At 41.9% G+C, this 19,447-nt stretch overlaps 1 protein-coding gene across 1 annotated transcript; it reads right to left on the bottom strand.

Annotated features, from left to right (window-relative positions):
* Positions 1–1,385: 1,385 nt before the first annotated feature.
* kif4 (kinesin family member 4) lies at positions 1,386–17,550 on the bottom strand. Its single transcript, XM_066714811.1, has 31 exons — positions 17,297–17,550; positions 16,275–16,416; positions 15,534–15,648; positions 15,011–15,201; positions 14,385–14,474; positions 14,016–14,182; positions 13,647–13,741; positions 13,423–13,542; positions 12,988–13,163; positions 12,612–12,673; positions 12,234–12,366; positions 12,078–12,136; positions 11,896–12,001; positions 11,462–11,587; positions 10,912–11,088; positions 10,486–10,589; positions 9,919–10,063; positions 9,658–9,768; positions 9,303–9,386; positions 8,647–8,760; positions 7,098–7,253; positions 6,820–6,917; positions 6,533–6,662; positions 5,036–5,206; positions 4,702–4,809; positions 4,533–4,610; positions 4,247–4,348; positions 3,831–3,992; positions 3,402–3,527; positions 2,917–3,042; positions 1,386–2,676 (listed from the first exon to the last, which is right to left on the bottom strand). The coding sequence occupies exons 2-31, from the start codon at positions 16,395–16,397 to the stop codon at positions 2,491–2,493; spliced, it is 3,741 nt and encodes a 1,246-aa protein (XP_066570908.1). The 5' UTR covers positions 16,398–16,416; positions 17,297–17,550; the 3' UTR covers positions 1,386–2,490.
* Between the last annotated feature and the right edge of the window lie 1,897 nt (positions 17,551–19,447).

The raw sequence follows: 19,447 nt of genomic DNA, 5'->3' as shown, positions 1-19,447 counted from the left end.
GTTTTAGTCTATAGTTGGTCAATGAAGCCCCATACTACGACACTGCAGCTAACAAAGGTTTCCAGCCCATATATGACCTGCCAGGATCATTGATTTTTTTTTTTTTTTGTATTAGCAACATGATGATACACCGCAGGTAAACTCTGTTATTCACTTCTAATGACTGCCCTTCATAAGGCAATATGCACAGATTTAACAGGTATGCTTTAATGACTCCGCACCTATTAAATAATGGGTTTCCTACTTTTCCTTTTGGTGATTGCATACTAAAAATAGCCTGTACCATAAATATTGTACCATCTACAATAACTACCATTTGGAATAAACCAGATATACTACTCCTACTTTTCTTACATTTTCACACTTGAGTGGCTCAGGATCCATGCTGTTAGATTCAGTGTGTTGTTTGTCTTTGTGTGTGTGTGTGTGTGTGTGTGTATATATATATATATATATATATATATTATATATAAATCAAAGATAGACAAGGGCTGCCATTGAATGCATCCCAAGAGATGAAAAAAAATACACTGAAAGCAAATGGAAACATCTCAGGAAGGTCTTGAGAGAGACAGACAGAGAATACAGATGTAGGTGCAGCACATCAAACTGAAAACTATGCTCGCCACTGGTGCAGGTATAGTGCTCATGTATATATAAAAAATAATTCCATGTTATTGTGTTAAATATTCTAAATTTAATAGAATTTGAAGTTCAGTACCAATGATAGATAATCTATGTAACAGAAGTTTGAGAAAAGGAATGAATTCAGCCAAACATTCAAGCATTGGACTACAGCGTAATGGCTGAAATTAAAAGCTTAGGGTTGGCTCAGAAAATAATAAGCTCTAGGGGAACGGCTTTACTTTCATTTTTGGGCAAATCAACCAGTAATTTGGACATGTTGATCTCATGCTGAATTTTTATTGCTAGAATTTCACGATATAAAAATGTTTACTATACAAATATTCACTTGTATATAAATTCCTAGTCATCTGGAAGATATTTTTGCCATAACATGGATATTTTTAGTTTAACCAAAACTGGTCACAAGAGATCTTTACATCATTGTGGAAATAACCTTTCACTGTTCTTGCAATTTTTGGCTTGCTTACCAATCACTCACTGCTTACCAAACTGTCTGCTTTAGATTGAATAGCCCGATATATTAATTTGCTGGCATGAACATCTTCCAAGAGCGATCAGGACTTTGCTTTCATTTCAGTCTGAATATTTGCACTATTGCGCACCACTCTGCTGTGGATACTTCACAACCATGAGTGATGTGACATTGATATCCTCGCTCCCCACATTAAAACACACGCACACACCTCATGCACCTCACCCTCAGGTTCAGCAACATGCAAGGAATGACTACAACTACATTCACTACAAATTACACTTTAATTCAGATCTCCAGCACAGAGGTATTTACATCCAAATCAACATTCATTCTGCAGGACCTGGGAGGTAAATTAGAGGAAACTGCAATTCTTCAAGTGTTCAATTGAAAATAGTACAGTTACAGCTGTCCCCCACCTCCTCACACAGCCAAGACGGCAGGGATGGCACTTACTATCAGAGCAGGGGCAGGGAAATTACCCCTCCAATGCAGATCGTGCCCAATTCAATAAGCCGTACATCACCAAGCAGGGAAAATTTTTTGAACAATTGTGTAACTGAACGTATTGAGTACATTTATATTGGAATGTGATCTTAGAAAACAGTATTGAGAAAGGTCTATGTAGAGATTGTGGACGAAAACTAATTTTGCATTTGAAATATGTAACCAGACGGAGTGCAAGTACTACAGTAAAATAAACTCTGATTTATACTAGAATTGCAAGATCAATTTAAATGTCAGTAGAGAGCTATGCAATTCTTTACAAAAATAGTATTCAAAAAATTATCTTTATGAATTTTCTATATTTAAATGCCCCCACCATGTCCACAAAAATCTTCAGCCTAATCTTCATGGAGGACTATAAAAATCAACATAATATCATAAATAACCCTCCCCCCCAAAAACAAAAATGATTACTTAATTCACCAGGAAAGAATATGCCAAGACCTAAACATCACATGAAAAGAAATGCAAGTAAATCAACAAAAAGAATATTAAGAAACACATTTATTTACATTCTAGCCACTATTTACATTAACTTTTCTTAATGTTCAAGTAGTCTAGGGATTCCTTGATCAGTCTGCCAACTAGTGTCCTTCAGCATTAAGGTAAGGAAGGACATTCACAGAGAAAAAACTAATCGAAGGACAGATTCCCTTCCTCCAGAAGTCCAAGTAGTCACAGGGACGTAATGTAGTAGACAGGTTTCGGTTAAAATTTCATGGTCAGAGGCGTGAGAATTAAGTCTATATTAAAATAGTTAGAGCTATGCTTTATTCTTATGTTAGTGATACAAAGACAACACTTAAAAGACATTTAAAAAAGACTGACAGCTGAGCTACTAGGAGGAGTGCTCAGATCGGCCCTTAGGCCTCCTCTCGGATTGGCGTGCATCCCGAGAAGAAGCTATTGTTGCTACTGAGAGCCCGTTTCTTTTTCTTGAGGATGCTGGCTGTGCTCCTGTCAGCATCGTCCCCCTCCCCAGCTGAGGGCTTCCTCTCCAGTTTCATATTCGGCACCATCTGACCAATGTCCCCAATCTCCATGAGCACCTGAAACAGACACAGGAGGGCATGTGAGGCACAAACTGTACTATGGATACACAACTTACACACTGCGATTCCAGTTTGAATAACTTTAAAATATATTTAATAAGTGCCTTGAGTAAAAGAGTCCTGGTGCAGAAAAAGCAATAGCTTTGGAAATTAAGTGACAAAATATACAAATGTTCTATTTAAATAAAGGGTTTTTTACAGTATGCATTCGATTCAAATACAGGGTGTTGGGGCTACCTTTTTGGTGGGTGTGATAGAGGGGGGTTTGAAGAAGGTGGAGTCCCCTGGGCTCACAGCCGTGGGGTCGTGGGGTCTGAAGGAAGACTCCGAATCTTTGGACGTCTCCTCACTCTCCGTTGTGTCCTTTGAATAAATAAAATGCGACCAAAATAAAAACACGCAGCGAGAGGAATGTCAACAGGGAGAAACTGAACAAAACTAACAATAAGTAAAGAAAAATACATTGCCAATGCTCAACACGAAACACATACAGAGGCTTTTGAAAGGTTTGTTTTCCACATAATACACACACGACAGCAGGAATAACTCTAGGAGAAGCACATCAAAAGTCATGCTAACGAAAATAAATTCTTAACAACTCGACACATATTTCAGACTATTCTTTTCTGCAGAAGCAATGCCTTGGCAAGCTTTGTTCAAATACAACCGATCACGGAAGCGGCGCAGTTCTAGAACGAGTCTCGTCGCCGTTTATTCCTCACCATGCCGGTTGAAGGCACCTCTAGGTTGCGGCACCGCGCCGGGTCGCACTGACAGTTCTCCCCGCAGTTGGTCTTGCCTTTCCGGCAGCGGCACAGCTTGTTGCTACAGCGTCCTTTGCAGGCGCACTGCAGGGGGAGCACACAGGGAGGGGGGGGGTCACAAAAAAGACAGCATCTCAATGCATGGCATGCTAGCCTGCCATTCAGAAGAATGGGATTGCCTTGCCAGAACTCGTCCTGCATCACAGCAGTCTTATTTACAGCAGGCTCTTAAAATAACAGAAGAATATGATGACCATGCCTGCCAGTATAAGATTAAATCGTGCTTCATTTCAGAGCTGACCCACAGAAGGGCTAAACTAGGTAACAATAACCTAAACCCAACCCTAACACTCAACAGTTGATCTGCGCCTCCTCTGCTTCTCTCACCCCCGAGCTCCTCTTGGAGTTCCTAGTCGACGCAGGCTTCACCGGGACCCACTCGTCCTCTTCCTCCTCCTCCTCAGACTCCGACAGGGAGACGAGGTCCTCCAGGGACACCGGGGGGGCCAGGCTGGGGGCCCTGGCGGTGGTGAACCTCCTGCCCTTCGGCTACGGCAGGAGAACATTGATTTCAGGACCGAAACCACGCACACACAGAGACCCAATTTCAGAGCTTCACACATTGAGGAGCAACCTTACCCCTCACTTAGGGTAAGAACGAGGGAGTACGGTTACATCATCTCCATCATGTCAGCTTGCTAAAGGCATCCAAGCCACTTCACATACAACCAGACAGATTTCACAGCCGTCTGGCGCCAATCAAATACAGCTTCTAACAAAGCGACCCAACGGGGATTGCTTACCTTGGGAGGGACGTATTCAAAGGAAGAATCTGGGGACTGATTGGGCACAGACAATAAGCTGGTCATCTTCTTCCCACTGGCCACTTGCAGCAGAGCGAGCTTCTGTAGAGAGGAGGAAAAAACAAAAAATGACTATGAAAAGCTACCCTTTAATACCAAAGAATAATCTGCAAAGAACACTGTCGAAATCAGTTAGACTTTGGGAGAGGACTGGTTAATTGCTTCCCACATACCCATGACAAGCGTGCTTTTCTGTTTTCTTTGAGTTCAATTAACACCGACATACCTGCTTGAAAAATTCATTCTCCTCGATCAGCTTCTGATTCTGCTCACTCAGTTCCTTCATTTTCTCGATCTCTGCCTCCTGTGACGTGGAAAACAACAAGGGCACGGCGTCAATGAGACTGAAGGACAGATCAGGGAAATCAAGGGGACAGTGGGTGGAGAGAACAGACCTGGAACTTTAAACGCTGAAGCAGCTCTTTCTCCCGGTCCGACTCCTCTGGTTTGTCGTCCACCGTGGGTTTGGTCTTGTTCTGTAACTGGCTGAGAAGGTACAGAACCTGGGGAAACGAGAGGCAAAGTGAAGATGCCGATAAATCCACTATCCTTTCCTAACATTTTAATGCCCACCAAACAAAGATCTCATCAGATAGCTTTCCAGCACAGCTCATGGTTTTAGCTAATCTGTTCCGATATACGAATACAACATTTAAGAATTCTCTGAAAACACAAAATTACACTACAAAATGGAACCCCATGATCCTTTTGAACGTAATGGATAAATACCTTCTCCTGGTGTCTCTGCTCGAGATCTACCAGGTGACCCTGGTGCTCCATCTCCATCTCAGACATGAGCTTCCTCTCATCGAACAGAGCTCTCTGCAGGTCTGTGAAGTTGACCTTCTCTTGTTTTAGGTCACTTTCCAGTTTGAAGTTGGTGACTTTGGCGGTAACAAGCTGAAGGGAGAAAAAATAGTGTTCATTACAACCCAAAAAAAGCACTAGATTTTAGAAGTGAGGAAAAATGTACATGTGTGTGTATGTATTAGCTATTATCTATCCACTGATGGAAGAAGGCCTGTATAGATCAAAACATCTGGAAACATTTTAGGGTCTCTTCAGCAGGTCACACCAGTAAAGCTTGGGATTTCTGAATATTATATATAGATATACTATGTGTGTGCGTGTGTGTGTGTGTGTGTGTGTGCGCGTGTGTGCGCGTGACAGCCCTGACCCGTCGAGGCATGGACTCCACTAGACCTCCGAAGGTGTGCTGTGGTATCTGGCACCAAGACGTTAGCAGCAGATCCTTTAAGTCCTGTAAGTTGCGAGGTGGGGCCTCCATGGATCGGAATTGTTTGTCCAGCACATCCCACAGATGCTCGATTGGATTGAGATCTGGGGAATTTGGAGGCCAAGTCAACACCTTGAACTCGTGATTCATCAGACCAGGCCACCGTCTTCCATTGCTCCGTGGTCCGGTTCTGATGCTCAGGTGCCCATTGTAGGCGCTTTCGGCAGTGGACAGGGGTCAGCATGGGCACCCTGACTGGTCTGCGGCTACGCAGCCCCATACGCAACAAACTGCGATGCACTGTGTGTTCTGACACCTTTCTATCAGAACCAGCATTCACTTTTTCAGCAATTTGAGCTACAGTAGCTTGTCTGTTGGATCGGACCACACGGGCCAGCCTTCACTCCCCACATGCATCAATGAGCCTTGGCTGCCCATGACCCTGTCGCCAGTTCACCGCTTTTCCTTCCTTGGACCACTTTTGATAGGTACTGACCACTGCAGACCGGGAACACCCCACAAGAGCTGCAGTTTTGGAGATGCTCTGACCCAGTCGTCTAGCCATCACAATGTGGCCCTTGTGAAAGTTGCTCAGATCCTTATGCTTGCCCATTTTTCCTGCTTCTAACACATCAACTTTGAGGACAAAATGTTCACTTACTGCCTAATATATCCCACCCACTGATAATGAGTGCCATGATAATGAGATTATTAGTGTTATTCACTTCACCGGTCAGTGGTCATAATGTTATGGCTGATTGGTGTATACATATGCATGCACTTGGAAATATTAAATGTAGGATACACCACAGGGATTTGATTACAAAGGATTCTTCATTGCCTACTAGACAGAATTTGCATAGTAATAATAACAAAAGGGTTAGAAAAGGGTTAGAAAATGCTGCAATGCAATGAAATGCAAGGCGCTGGGGAATGGCAGGCAGCTAATCTAATGCTCTGGGAGACTGCAAGGTACTGTGAGGCCTCACCTCCCCCATCATGAACTTGAGGGCACACTTGGCCTCCAGGATAGTGGTGATGGTCTCCCAGCGCTGCTTCACTCGCTCCTCATTGTCCGCATCCAGGACTTTCTGCTGCAGGTCCGCGATCTGAGCGCTCCTGTGAGGGTTAGAGACCACCGTCACAGCCCTGGACACCTTTAACTCAGCTTTTACAATATAAATAGGAAGACCAGAGATTTCCCTACTCCATATTTAATCTAAAGATCATAAGTCACATACAAAGGGCAAAGTCTTTGAAAAGCTATAGCACAGACCTGAGTCCCATCTCTGTCTGCAGGTTCTCCACTTGCTTCCCGATAGATGCTTCCAGTTCACCCTTGTTCTCCAGCTCGGCAGTGGTAAAGGTGCGACGCTGAAAGAAAATCAGAAATATCCACTTTACTTGCAAAGGTTTTATACACGATCATTTTTCTGAGCAAAGAAAGGGAAGTCACTCTTTTAGAAACTGCCGAGGCGAGGAACACTTGACACAGTAACCTTGAACACAGATCTGGCGCAGAGCCCTCGAGCCCAGGAGCTCCTCCACACTCACCCGGATTTTGGCAGCTGGCCGCACTCCGGCCTCCATCTGTTGTTTGAGCTGGGAAATCTCCTCCGCCAGGATTTTCCTGTCCTCCAGCAGGTCCCGGAGATGGCGCCGGGCCTCCTCTGTGCTCACCAGCACCTCCACCTCGTTCAGAAGCCAGTTCTGCCAAAGACACAGGTGTTCACCACACAGCCCAGCTTCACTACACATGTAACAGTCAGCTGGATTTTGAGGAGTGGGGTCAAAAGGCATGAATGTACAATACTGCGCAATGGGGAAACTTAGATTTAGTGTTCCACTGTATTTCGGTATAGGATAGCCGGATTCAAATTATCTCCTTTCCTCGACGGCTAAAAATGTCGTTAACTCGATTCCCACAAAATTGGGACAATTGCGTGTACACAAGGGAGGACTGCAGGGCACTGAATATGATCTTCAAAGATGAGGTCACAACTTTTGACAGCTTGACTGAGGAATATAAAGACATTTTCACAGCTAAATGCAACACTGCTCCTGCAGCCAAGTCCGGAGAGGAAGCATGGCAAAACAATCACTTCAATTTAAATATATATTTGTATTACACAGGCTATGTATTTACCCCAGTAATAATTTCACACATCCAATTTAAATCTACATGCTTGTAGTAATGGAATGAAACATGGACTGAATGTGCTGCATCAGAATGGTTAGATCTCTATTGTTTTGTCATATTTTAAAGCAATGATCCCATCATAATCACCCATGAGATTAACACTTCATAAAACAAATATTTAAGCAATGATTTCTGACAGATTTAGATTTCCTACACCTCCCTCGAATCACTAGCACAATGTAGACTCTGAATATCCTCGAGTCGAGGACAGAGGCTGGCCACTGGGCTTCAATATGTGAAGTGAGGCAGGCGGATTCACAGGTTTATGGTTTCATTACGGTCTTATTATTATTTTTTTATGATGGTCTTACTGTCAATTGATTTGCTTTCTCCTTTGTAAAGCACTTTGTGATCTTCAGTTATGAAAGGTACTATATAAAATACAAATTTATGATCAATTAGAAGAACATGTGAATGATGCAAATTATCTTGGCGATCACTGATCTGAAAAATTATCTAATTAAAATTGTGCATTGATCTCTAAGGAAGGGCATTGCCATTTTAGAGTGGTGTGTTAAGTGCTTTCATTGGGCAGAAGCACAAGTTTTAATGCCATTTTTCAGTTACAAGTTTAAAATTTGCCTCTTGTGCTGAAAGACTTGTTAAAAAGTATTAATTTGTTTCTAGGACAGTCCCCATATAAACAACTGACCTAGTAATAAAATATGTGCTTCGAGAGTGTATTTATTATTTTGGTTTTACAGTAAAGTAAGTTTTGGGAGAAAAACTAGGTGGTGTTTTCCTTACACCCCTGCATTAACAGAGCTTTTTTCAAATAAGAAATAAATAAAATAGTTGCTTGTTCTGAGCTTCCTTACAGTATTATAGTCAGTGGAATCTCATCCTGACTTTTGGATGGCAGTGGCCTCGATCATCAGCTGTGATTTCTAGAGAAGAAAATACCTTGACTCTGCCGGCCATGCCTTCCATCCCGCGGTGCTGACTGTCTTTGCGTTTCTCCGCGGCCTCGCTCCTCTTCAGAAGGGCATCCTTAAGACGTTTGTTCGCCGCAGCAGCCTGAAGCCACCAGACACAGTTATTACCCACAACATTTTAGGAAAATCATTCCTACTGAGGGAGCCAAGAAACAAAAGCACAGATCTTTAACAGTCATGGAAAATTCAACCAACATTAAGTAGCCCCAAAGCCAACTTATTTCCCTCCACAAAAGATTACATGCTTATTACAACAAGGACCATTGAGAACAAATAGATTTCTTTAGAATATTAAGAAACATGGAGAATAAAATCTACTTTCAGATATTCACTTTCTCCATACTGTGTTCAGTCTGTATTTTTTGTTTAAATAAAATTAAAATCAAGGCCAACAGAGACTATGGTTTGCCACATGCATTTAAATTTATGGTATGGAGGGGTCCTTTGATTTCATTTTCATCACGTGAATAAGAACACAGATTATACAACTTTGATAGAATATGTAAACCCAATATAACTAGACACCACAAAACCCCCACCAGAAGTTGCTTCATTTTCTGACCAAACCTGGGGGAACCTAGATGAGGGTCGATTAAGAAGGGACAGATCACACTGAGCCCTCACCTCCTCGGTTTTGCGCCTCAAAACGTTCGCCTGTTTCTGGAAGTCTCTCTCCAGCTTCAGCATCTCATATTGCCTCTTTCGATCCTGAGAGAAATTGAAAATGTTCATATGGTGTAACATTTGACACCAAGCTCTTCCACACAACTCAGGAACAACCAAGCTATAAAGCTGAGAAGTCCCGTTATTTCTTAGTCACTTAGAGCACCAGCACAACGTACAGATCACTGCTTTTTTTTTTTTTTCAGAGGCAGGAAAATGGGCACTCTGATTTTTTAACCCACAGGTTAAAACCATTTGTAGCAAGTAAATCATAAGATGTCCAACTCTCAGTGTGGGACTGTCTGTTCAGCCTCACCTTCTCCTTCAGCTGTAGGACCTCCTTATCTTTCTTTTGCTTCCACAGGCGAAACTTTTCAGAGTCTTCCTTCATCTGCCTCATCAGCTGGACTCGCTGGCCTTTCATCGCCTGCAGGGAAGTTTCACTATGTTACACCACAAACACAACATCTACTGGATGTTTACAAGGGACTGGTTTGTGGTTTGGGTCAGGTGTGAATTGTGCACCGGCTTGAATAGGCTTTCTTGGGTGTGTGTGGTGTGAGGGGTGGCGTTTTACCTGGATCTCTTGGTTGAGTTTGGAAACGTTGCGCACAGAGGTCTCCTTGAGTTTCAGCAGCTTGGACTGCTCCAGCAGTTTCTTCTTGAGGTCCGTCAGCTGGTGCTCGAGCTCCTGCAGCCGCTTCCTGCGCTGCTCGCTGACCCTAAGGCACAAAGACTGGCACTGTCAAAAGAAAAGCCTGGCAAAACCTAAATATGACTATGAAGCGAAATTCAGCTCTTCAAGTTAAAAAACATGATTTACAACAGCCTCAATCAGCTGGAACAGACGTGACCATTGCAGAAACACTTAAATCTCTCATTTCTCATCCTATAATTTCACTGCTTCAGCACAACCCAAAAAACAAAGGCTGCTTGAATATAGACATTAATAAAACCTTTGAAGGAATTGGCAGTCAAGTTCCTTTATACGACCGCAAGCCTGATCTAGATAGAAATAATACTGTAAATGTGCTTTTCCAAACTTCGCATTTAAAAAGCTCTGCCGATAATGGTTCTTTGCTTTCAATGTCTTCTTAAGGAAACTTTGTAAATATCTTTCAGTGGAATAAGATGCGAGACTTACTTGGCCTGGTTAGTGTCCTTTTTGGCAGAATGGAGAGCCAGTATGAGTTCCTCCTTCTCCTTTTGCAAAGATCCAACCTCAGTCTGAAGGGTCTTCACATTTTCCTACGGCCATGCGTTCAACACACACCAATGCAAATGAGAATTGGAACTAAGTTTACATAATCAAATTTTGAAATGCACTTACACTGATCTCTATTGCAGGTCACATGAGATCTTTCTAACTGGTAATCAGCATGATCATCAAAACATTTGCTTTATTGTACATTCAGGAATGCTGCATTTTTAAATGGATAAAATACTACTGAAAAACAGCTAAAGTACAATAAATGTTAATTGCCATCTGGAAAAGTAAAGAGACAAGTCAAACACAGCAGGCTGTACTTCACATTTCTAACACAGGGACACCAGCTCGCCACTCCCCTACCTGGTACTCAGTCTGGATGGGCTCCAAGTGACTGTCGTTCTGACACATTTTTCTGACAAATTCCTCCTTTAGGGCCAGGACATTGTTGAGCTCAATCAGCTCCTTAGACATCTGTGCTTGCCGCAAAGCATGCTGGGTAGTAAACACCTCAGATGAACGTTTATCTGACGAATTAGTCTGGAGGGAAATATAAATGGATTTAAAGCTTTAAAACATTTCTTAACATAAATATGAACTCAAAAATGAACCATTTATCGTTATTCAGAGAATGAAGAACATAAAATTCAACTATGTGAATCACTTTCAAAAGTGTGAAGTAGTATTGTCCATTTCATATTTTTAATCAACAAATGTGCATTTATGATCTGTATATTTTAAGTGCCATTGTAAGATTGTGGTACATTTAAATACTGAAACAAAACCACATTACATGGAAGCACTTTATTGCATATATATTAACGCATTTCCTGAGAAAATAATTTTTCGTAGGGATACATAATCAATGAAAATTACACCACATCTATATAAAGCTATGTAGAGAGGTACTCACTGTTGAATCTCCCGCAGGTCTTCCACTCGGGTCCTTATCCGAGGGACTCTCCTGCTCATCTCCCGCTGGTGAGGTACACTCCTCCGCCATGGCCTCAATGGAAGCTGCTATTCCAGCACTCTCATCCTGCAGAGGAATGACAGGCACCAGCAGTGAGCAACCACCGACTTCAGAGCAGAATATGGATAAGATCGCAAGGCTCCACTTGCCTGGTTTCACAGGCCACATTCAGCTCTAATCCTGGCCTAGCATGAGTAATTTTGGGTGTGGAAATCTAACAGTCCTTAAACACTGGGTATCGGGTCAAGGTTCTTCGAATACATTACATCCAAGGGAAACATTCATTCATTCAGTCTGAGCAGCAGTGTAATAGCAGAGTCTTCTCTAAACTGCAATGGAAAATGAGGCCAGCCTTAAATACCGAGTATAGTCACCTGTAGATGTACAATGACTTGCTGCAAACTGCGGATCACCTCCACGTTCTCTTTCAGCTCCTGGTCTTCCAGGGTCTCTACCACCCTCTGCAGGTCGATCTTGCAACTACAACGAGAACTTCACATGAAGCTTTCAGGCAATGTGGAGCAGACCGAGGTCATCAGAGGCGGGCGATACTTACGCTGCGTGTTGTTTCAGTTCCTCCAGCTTGGTCTGCAGCCTGTCATTTGCTTGTTCGGTCTACGAATAGAAGCCAAATCGCATCTTTAAGTTTTCTGTTACAGTTCAGACAAGTATAGGTCCACTGAAAGGTCTAGATTAGGACTTTGCTGCTCACCAGAATGATTCTTTCAAACATCTGGGCTGTCTGTCCCACAGCCTCGCTGAGTTCACGGCTCAGTTTGCTGTTCTCGTCCTGCAAGCAGCGGTTCTTTTCCAGGATCTCTTTCACGTTACCGGCCGGCTCGGACCTGAGATTAGGAGGGGGATATGTAGCACTTAGACATGAGACATGCAGGCTAATATAAATCTTACTTACATTGGCTTAAAAAAAAACATGAATAAAATGCTTCAGTTGGACACAGGCATTCTGTCAACAGTGCAGAGTTACAGTATGAGAAGTACATAATAGAGCACTGTATCTCAGATAGTGAAGATGCTGCTCCAATTAAGACTCAAAATCTCTGCCTGTGCAAGTGTTAACCCTTGAACTCACCCACTGAGCACCGGTGCCACACCGCCACGGGCGTGCAGCAGCATCACTTGCAGCTCTTGAACCTGAAGGGAAAATCTCATTAAAAATAAACCTGCTATAAGCTGCATTATAATAAAAAAATAAAAAAAGCAGAAGCACTAAAATGAATTGAATTGGATTAAGCATTACACATTATTATTATTATTTTTAATTAATCAGCCAGAACAGACTAGTCCATATTCATTTTCTTAATTTGTTTGTTTCTTAATCTGTTTTTATAGGACAAGAAAGATTGGTCACATTAATTCATGATTTTGCTCCTCTAGCACTCCTATCTTCCACTCGGTCCCCTTCCACACTCTACATCGACACATCCAACGAGTTCAATGGCCCTTACCTGCTGTTTCAGACGTTTCATCTCCGCGGTTCTTGGGTCAATGTTGACGATGGGCTTGTTCTTGATCTTGCGGGCCCGGTCCGCGTACCGCAGCGTGTTGATGGTCTCCTCCATGTTGGAATCGGCAGGACTCACGCACGCGATCATCAGGGTGTGGCTGTTGCCGCCCAGCGAGTCTAACAGAAACAGCACCCGGTGTTAGTTCACAAGGAGAAATTCTGTCATGTAGCAGGTTCCACAATTCATTTAGTATCTTTTCACAGTTAAAAGCTGCTTCAATGTACAATTCAGCAATTCAAAAAACAGACATTTGAAAAGCTCCCAACATTGCCAATCATGAATTGGAACAGCTCTATACTTTTGTTAGACTACGTGTTAAAATATTTATATCACATCAGGCTGGAAACGGAGAAATTGATCCACACAGGCACCCACCCTGCAGGAGACGGGTCAGTTTGGAGTCTCTGTAGGGCACAAAGCTGCCCTTCTTACTCTCATCGCCAAGAGCGCTGATCACATTGCCCAGTGACAGCAGCCCCCGGTTAATATTGATCCCTGAAACAAAGGAAGTCTGTAAGTATGATGAACAGAGTGCTTTATGAATTCCCATCTTTCAGCCCTTCCGCCCCACCTAATCTCCCCTTCAGACAGACACCCACCTTCTTTCAGCCGGTCTCCTTCAGCCTTGGTTTTCTTCTGCCTCTCTGAGCCAGCCAGGTCTACCAGGTGCAGCTTGGAGGTGACAGAATCACTTCTTGCAGAGGAAGAAAATAAATACATTCAAACAAGCTGAAACAGCCTGCAATAATGACTTCAAAATGCAAAACTTTAAATCGTCCTGGAAATCTTAAAAGATCTGGTAATGCAGGCAGAGTATTTTATCGTTTCAAATGGAGAAAATCGACATTTCCTTTCATCCCCCTCTTCTTTAAGGGCACCGATATTCCCAAAATATAAAAATCTGGTTCAAATTAAACCAAGGAAGTTGTTCAGGGGAGTGCCGTCTCCCAAGCATCTCCGTGGCTTACTTATCTGAGCTCCTCTTCTGTTCGAGGGTGATGGTGAAAATGGCGTGGGATCGAGATGACGCCGAATTCATGGCGGTGGAGGCGACCGTACGGGCAGCATTCCCGTGCTCCAGACAACCCACCATCTCCACGGCACAGAACACCTCCTTCTCCGTGAGGCCCACAATCTAAGAAGTGGGGAAAATAAAAATACACGCATGTCAAAGCCTCCCATTACTGAGCCATAAAGGCTAACTGTGTCTGAGCGGTTTGAACAAGCTTGCCACACTACTAACTGAATCTCCTTTCTACGATACAATGAAAAAATTACAATTAACTTGTAAGTTGGTAGGACAATGTACTAGTTGAGCCGGGTGACAGGGCACTCACCTTAATCCCTTCCTTAGGATCTTCACGGATGCTGATTGGTGGCTTATCTTTCGACGTACACAGCAGGTCGATAATTTCCTCATTATAGATCTACAGAATCAAACCACATCACGGCTGTTAATGCAAGAGTATCTCAGACCAGGTCAAAATGGAAGTTGTAAGGTTTCCACACAATCATAAAGTGCAAATAAGTTAGCAAACTTCCCTGTTCACAGTTCACCTGTATCTTGTGCTACAGAAATCGCCTACACCTTTGAATGAAACATGGTAACCACTCCTTTCAAAGTTTTAAGGAACAAAAAGGCTGATCTACACAGATGGACAGAGCAGCAGGTGGCCAAAAACGTCCATATGGTATTCTGCTACATTCAGCATTGAAAGCACAGATCCCACAGTTGTTGTTACATACAGGTAGGTCTGTTATGAGAATTGGCAAGACATCTACTCATATTTAAACATATGGCACTGCTTTACTTGTTCTCTGGAGGTGTAAATTTGGATTTCATAAGAGCACTGTAGCATCACCTACAGACTAACCTGGATATGAAGTATAGCAATTAGAAGGGAAAACAGCAAACTAAGGGATTAAATAGTGGTTTTAAATTGTGACTATCATGGTCTCTCACCTCTAGGTAGGACACAGTCAGTGTGAATTCAGTGTCAGTCCTCTTCTCCTTCTCCTGGAAGATCCTCTTGATGACCCTGGGGATGACCCCTACAGTCGGCTCGTTCTCCTGGGCCGAAGTGTAAGTGCCGCCCATTGAGAAAGTTTTCCCAGAGCCAGTCTGCCCGTAAGCCAACACCGTGGCATTGTAACCTGCAGAGGACAGAATGTAATAGTTTTATCACTGCCGAAGAAGCAGCAGCAATCTGTGCAGAGGCTTCTCTGACTATGTATTGTAATTTATGCTAAATTAATTTTAGGCTCAGCTTCAGTCATCTTGAGATTTAAGATTTTAAGAAACTGAATGTAGTCTTTCCTCTAGTTTTAAAATAAGTGTTTCTACATTTAAAAATAGTCTAAGATGAGCCACTATACAAACACAGCAGCCTCCAGCTAGTTTTTTTTTTTTTTCCTGTCCATACCATGTTGTAGTAATGGGCCAGGAGCATCGGCACTGTATTCCTCCTATACACGGTCCGGTTTACCTTTGAATAGGCCAACCAAAAGTGAGGACACGGCAGAGTTGAATACTTCCTCCTGCTCGGTCATGGGGTCAAAGACAAAGTCGTATGTGAACGCTTTGTCATTTCCAACGATCACCTGGAAGGAAAATAAACACATTCAGGGCATGCCTAAAATATACAGAATTTAATGGAGTGGCAGAATAAAGTTTACACATGTCGTGTGTGAAGTCAGAACTGTCGGAGATCAAATGTTTTGTATAGGATGAATCGGTGTTCAACAGACTCAATAGAATTGATAAACAGAGGATTCGATATCTATTTATATTAATACATATTGATAAGTAAATAACTTTAAAATGTGAATACTTATGACATGACATGTATATGAAAACGAAGTTGAGTTGCCAAAATGCATTTGGATGCCAACTCTGGATTAGCCATGAGGAAACTGGTAAATATCACTTGCCCATTGCATTAGCTGGGCCTTCAAAATCCACTTTCATAATCTTTAGATGAATTTCAATACTAAATATCAGATCAACTGAAGAAGGAGCATTAATTAGACTGACAGCAAGAATATAGTTTGACACCCACATGGGAATGTGAAAAGCTCAGATGGAAAAGAAACAGTAGGACAGTAGGCATTCATTCTCCTACAGTTTCATAATGTATGCATTAGGTGGTCATGTTGATCAGCTTGCATTGATTTCTAAGGTCCAGGAGATGTAAATTGTCAGATGTTATTGTGGGGTGCAAGTTCACCTGTTGTTCTCCTGGAACAAAAGTAAGGCAGGACTGGCAGCCCTCATTAATTTCCTTGGACACCAAAGGCCGGCATCGCAAAACAACCCTCACAGGGATGCCTTTCTCATCCTCCCTGGTCATACTGGGACACCTAAAGACACTTAAGAGACACAAAAGATAACTTATTTGCCAACTTTGTTTAAGGTATGTAGTGTGAGGTACAAACAAAGTGTCCTACCTTTCATTCATAAGATAAATATGAGTACAAACACACTGAAGACGAACTTAAATCCATACTTGACTTACTGAAGTGGCCTCAAAGAATGCACATGATCCTCATGAATCTTAACGATTAAACATCGGCACATTAAAGATAATATAACGGAATCGTGTGATTGTGCAGTTTTACTTGTTTAGCATAGGGAAATACACGTACCAAAGCTTGAAATAAATACAAATTGGTGATCGTTATACAAAAAGAGGCAGCTGTACTAATTGTGATTGCAAATCTGCTATATGGATGGGTTACATTTGCGCATTGCACTGCTCTCTGCCAGCAATACATCAACACATGATCACTGGCGAGGACAGCTTGTTTTCACACGAACACGGTAATCATTTGAGGCGTATTTTAGTATTTTAGCATTATTTTATAACATTAGAATCGAAAACGTTTTGCAAATAAAAGAAAGAGCACATGCCTCTGTGCGTTGAATTTGACGAGCCCAAAAATGAAACTGACTTCATTTTACTGTTCAGAAAGGATGCCGTGGATAAATGAACTACATGCATTTCCCTCACAAACACTGCAAAGAAACACATCCGTGGAGAAGACAGAAACAGAAAGAGAAAACTTGCACATTTCACCCCCAGCCCCTCCCATCACTTATTTAGGAAAGGCTGGTGAATAGATGTTTGCTAATGTCAATCTTATGAATACACACATAAACACAAACTGCACCCAGTGGTGCATATAAAGATACATTAGTGATCTCTGACTGAATTTAAACACAGTCACCGTTTCCTCCATGTCGTCTTACCTCTGGCGCTTTGCACTTTTCTCCGCAACGAAACAACTCTTCCTTCAAAGGTTACTTCGTCTTTGTGCTTGCTCCTCGTGTTGCGTTTGCAAAGAAAGAACAACAATGTAACTTTCTTGCAGTATGTCCACAACGATGTCAAACTGAAATACTATTATTATTATCGTGTATTCATATATCGGATTAAATCCCTGTCCTGTGGCTGTCTGATCCCTACAAACGGCCCGCCACTTTCAAATCATCCGCTCCTGCTTTCACAACCAATCAGATCGCGACGTCAGCACGTTTAACACAAAGAACCCCCTTCCTGTACGTCATTACGTACCGGAAGGGGGCGGGAGGAGTCGTTTGCAGGAAAGCAGCCATGATTGTGAGGGGCAACTGTTTTGAATTTGAATGGGCGTGCATTTTTATTCACCGTTGCTTTGACTGATTTCACTGTGCTGTTGTTAAAAGGAATAAAAACGTATAAAAACACACTTACCGAATTTTAACAATTCTGTTCAATTACAATTGTACAGTAATTAAAAATAATGATATTCCCATCGTCAAGGACAAACATACCTCTTACATCTGTGCAATGTTACAAAGCACATTTTTATAATTAATCCCCATGACCAAATCCACTGTAAACTCCATATCCATTGCAATGCAAATAGACTTACTCGCGGCACAATTCTGCTAAAAAAAAAAAACCTGGGATCTCTATATATATATTTCCCGAGACTAAGAACCCATATATTTAACAGAGATGGCCCTATACAGATAATAATGCTCCCAGGACCGCTGTTAATAGGGCTGACATATGTCTGAGAGGGTGCAAAGCTAGTCTGAGCTCCTGGTGTTGATCTGAGAGAGTATTTCTGTAACATGTATTTTAATCCAGTCACATATTTATGGTGGTGGGTGGACTTCCTTTTCAACAACATAATTGCAGGGTACAATACAGACAACATGGCTAATTTCTGTTTCAAAGCCATCAAGGAAGAAAGAAAGGACTGGGTGTCTCCCATGTTTAAGATGGTTCTGCTATTTGTAGCCACCAAAGTGCAAACTGAAATTAAATGAATGACCACTAGAGGTCTAAAATCTTTGAGTTTGCTATGGATGAAAAACTGGATATAACATTTGATTACTAAAAGGTTATTATCTTATACATCGGGAATGATACTACAATTATGAATCTGCCTATATTTAATGATGATGATTATCCAGTTCATAAACCAGAGTGTTGAACTTGAGATGAGCTGTGATCAGCAGCCAATGGGGACAGAAAATGAGAGGAGTAATGTGGTCCAATACACAATGTCACATTTACAGTGTTCCCAGAAAGTGTTTTTTTGTGTGTGTGTGTGTGTAGTTTCACGAGATCAACATAAAGTTATAATGTACTGTGATCAATTATAAAATGGTCATTATTTGACTCAAAACATTTAGAGAGATTTGGTATTTAGCGCCAGTAGCTGATATTCAAGGTAGAATAGTTCAACGTAAGTAAAGATTACCATCTATTTGACCTCCACAAAACATTCATTGTTACCAGATTCCAAGATGAAGGCAACATGTTTAAAACAAAAGTACCCTCTGTTGGTCATAAACATACTTACAATGTTTCATTTCACAGTGCACCACCATTGTTTACAGTTGAGTAGGGTATTAAAAATATAACACTGGCAATGTTTTTACATGGCACTAATATCTTTAAACAAATCTATTTCATGATTTTATTTGTAGTTATCTGAAACACATGATCCACCTTAACTTTGAAGTTGATTTTTAGATACTGCAGTTCACGCAAGTGGCTAAGCAATCTTTTAACCAAAAGGACTACCTTGCTGAGTGCTTATTTATTTCATGCTCTTTGTTTTGACAAAAATGTATCTTTGAACTGGAGAACATGGCCCAGATTGTAAGTGATACAGTGGTTTAGAAAAAGCAAACCTTGCTAGGGTTTCATTAATAGAAACCTATCGATTAACTTTTCTTTTCAGGTAGCATACCAACAGAAGTGGTCCAAGAGTCACAGTTATTTTTGCCTGAAGGGGGCGTCCTCACTCTGTAACATGAGGGGGTGCATCGCCTCTCTCGGTGCATCACAGCTCACCTCTATCCCTTTGCTTAACAAGCCATGACATTTTCCTGTCAGTACAA

Source organism: Amia ocellicauda, chromosome 10 (assembly GCF_036373705.1).
Source record: "Amia ocellicauda isolate fAmiCal2 chromosome 10, fAmiCal2.hap1, whole genome shotgun sequence".
Taxonomy (NCBI): Eukaryota; Metazoa; Chordata; class Actinopteri; order Amiiformes; family Amiidae; genus Amia; species Amia ocellicauda.
This window is presented reverse-complemented; position numbering and strand designations above follow the sequence as displayed.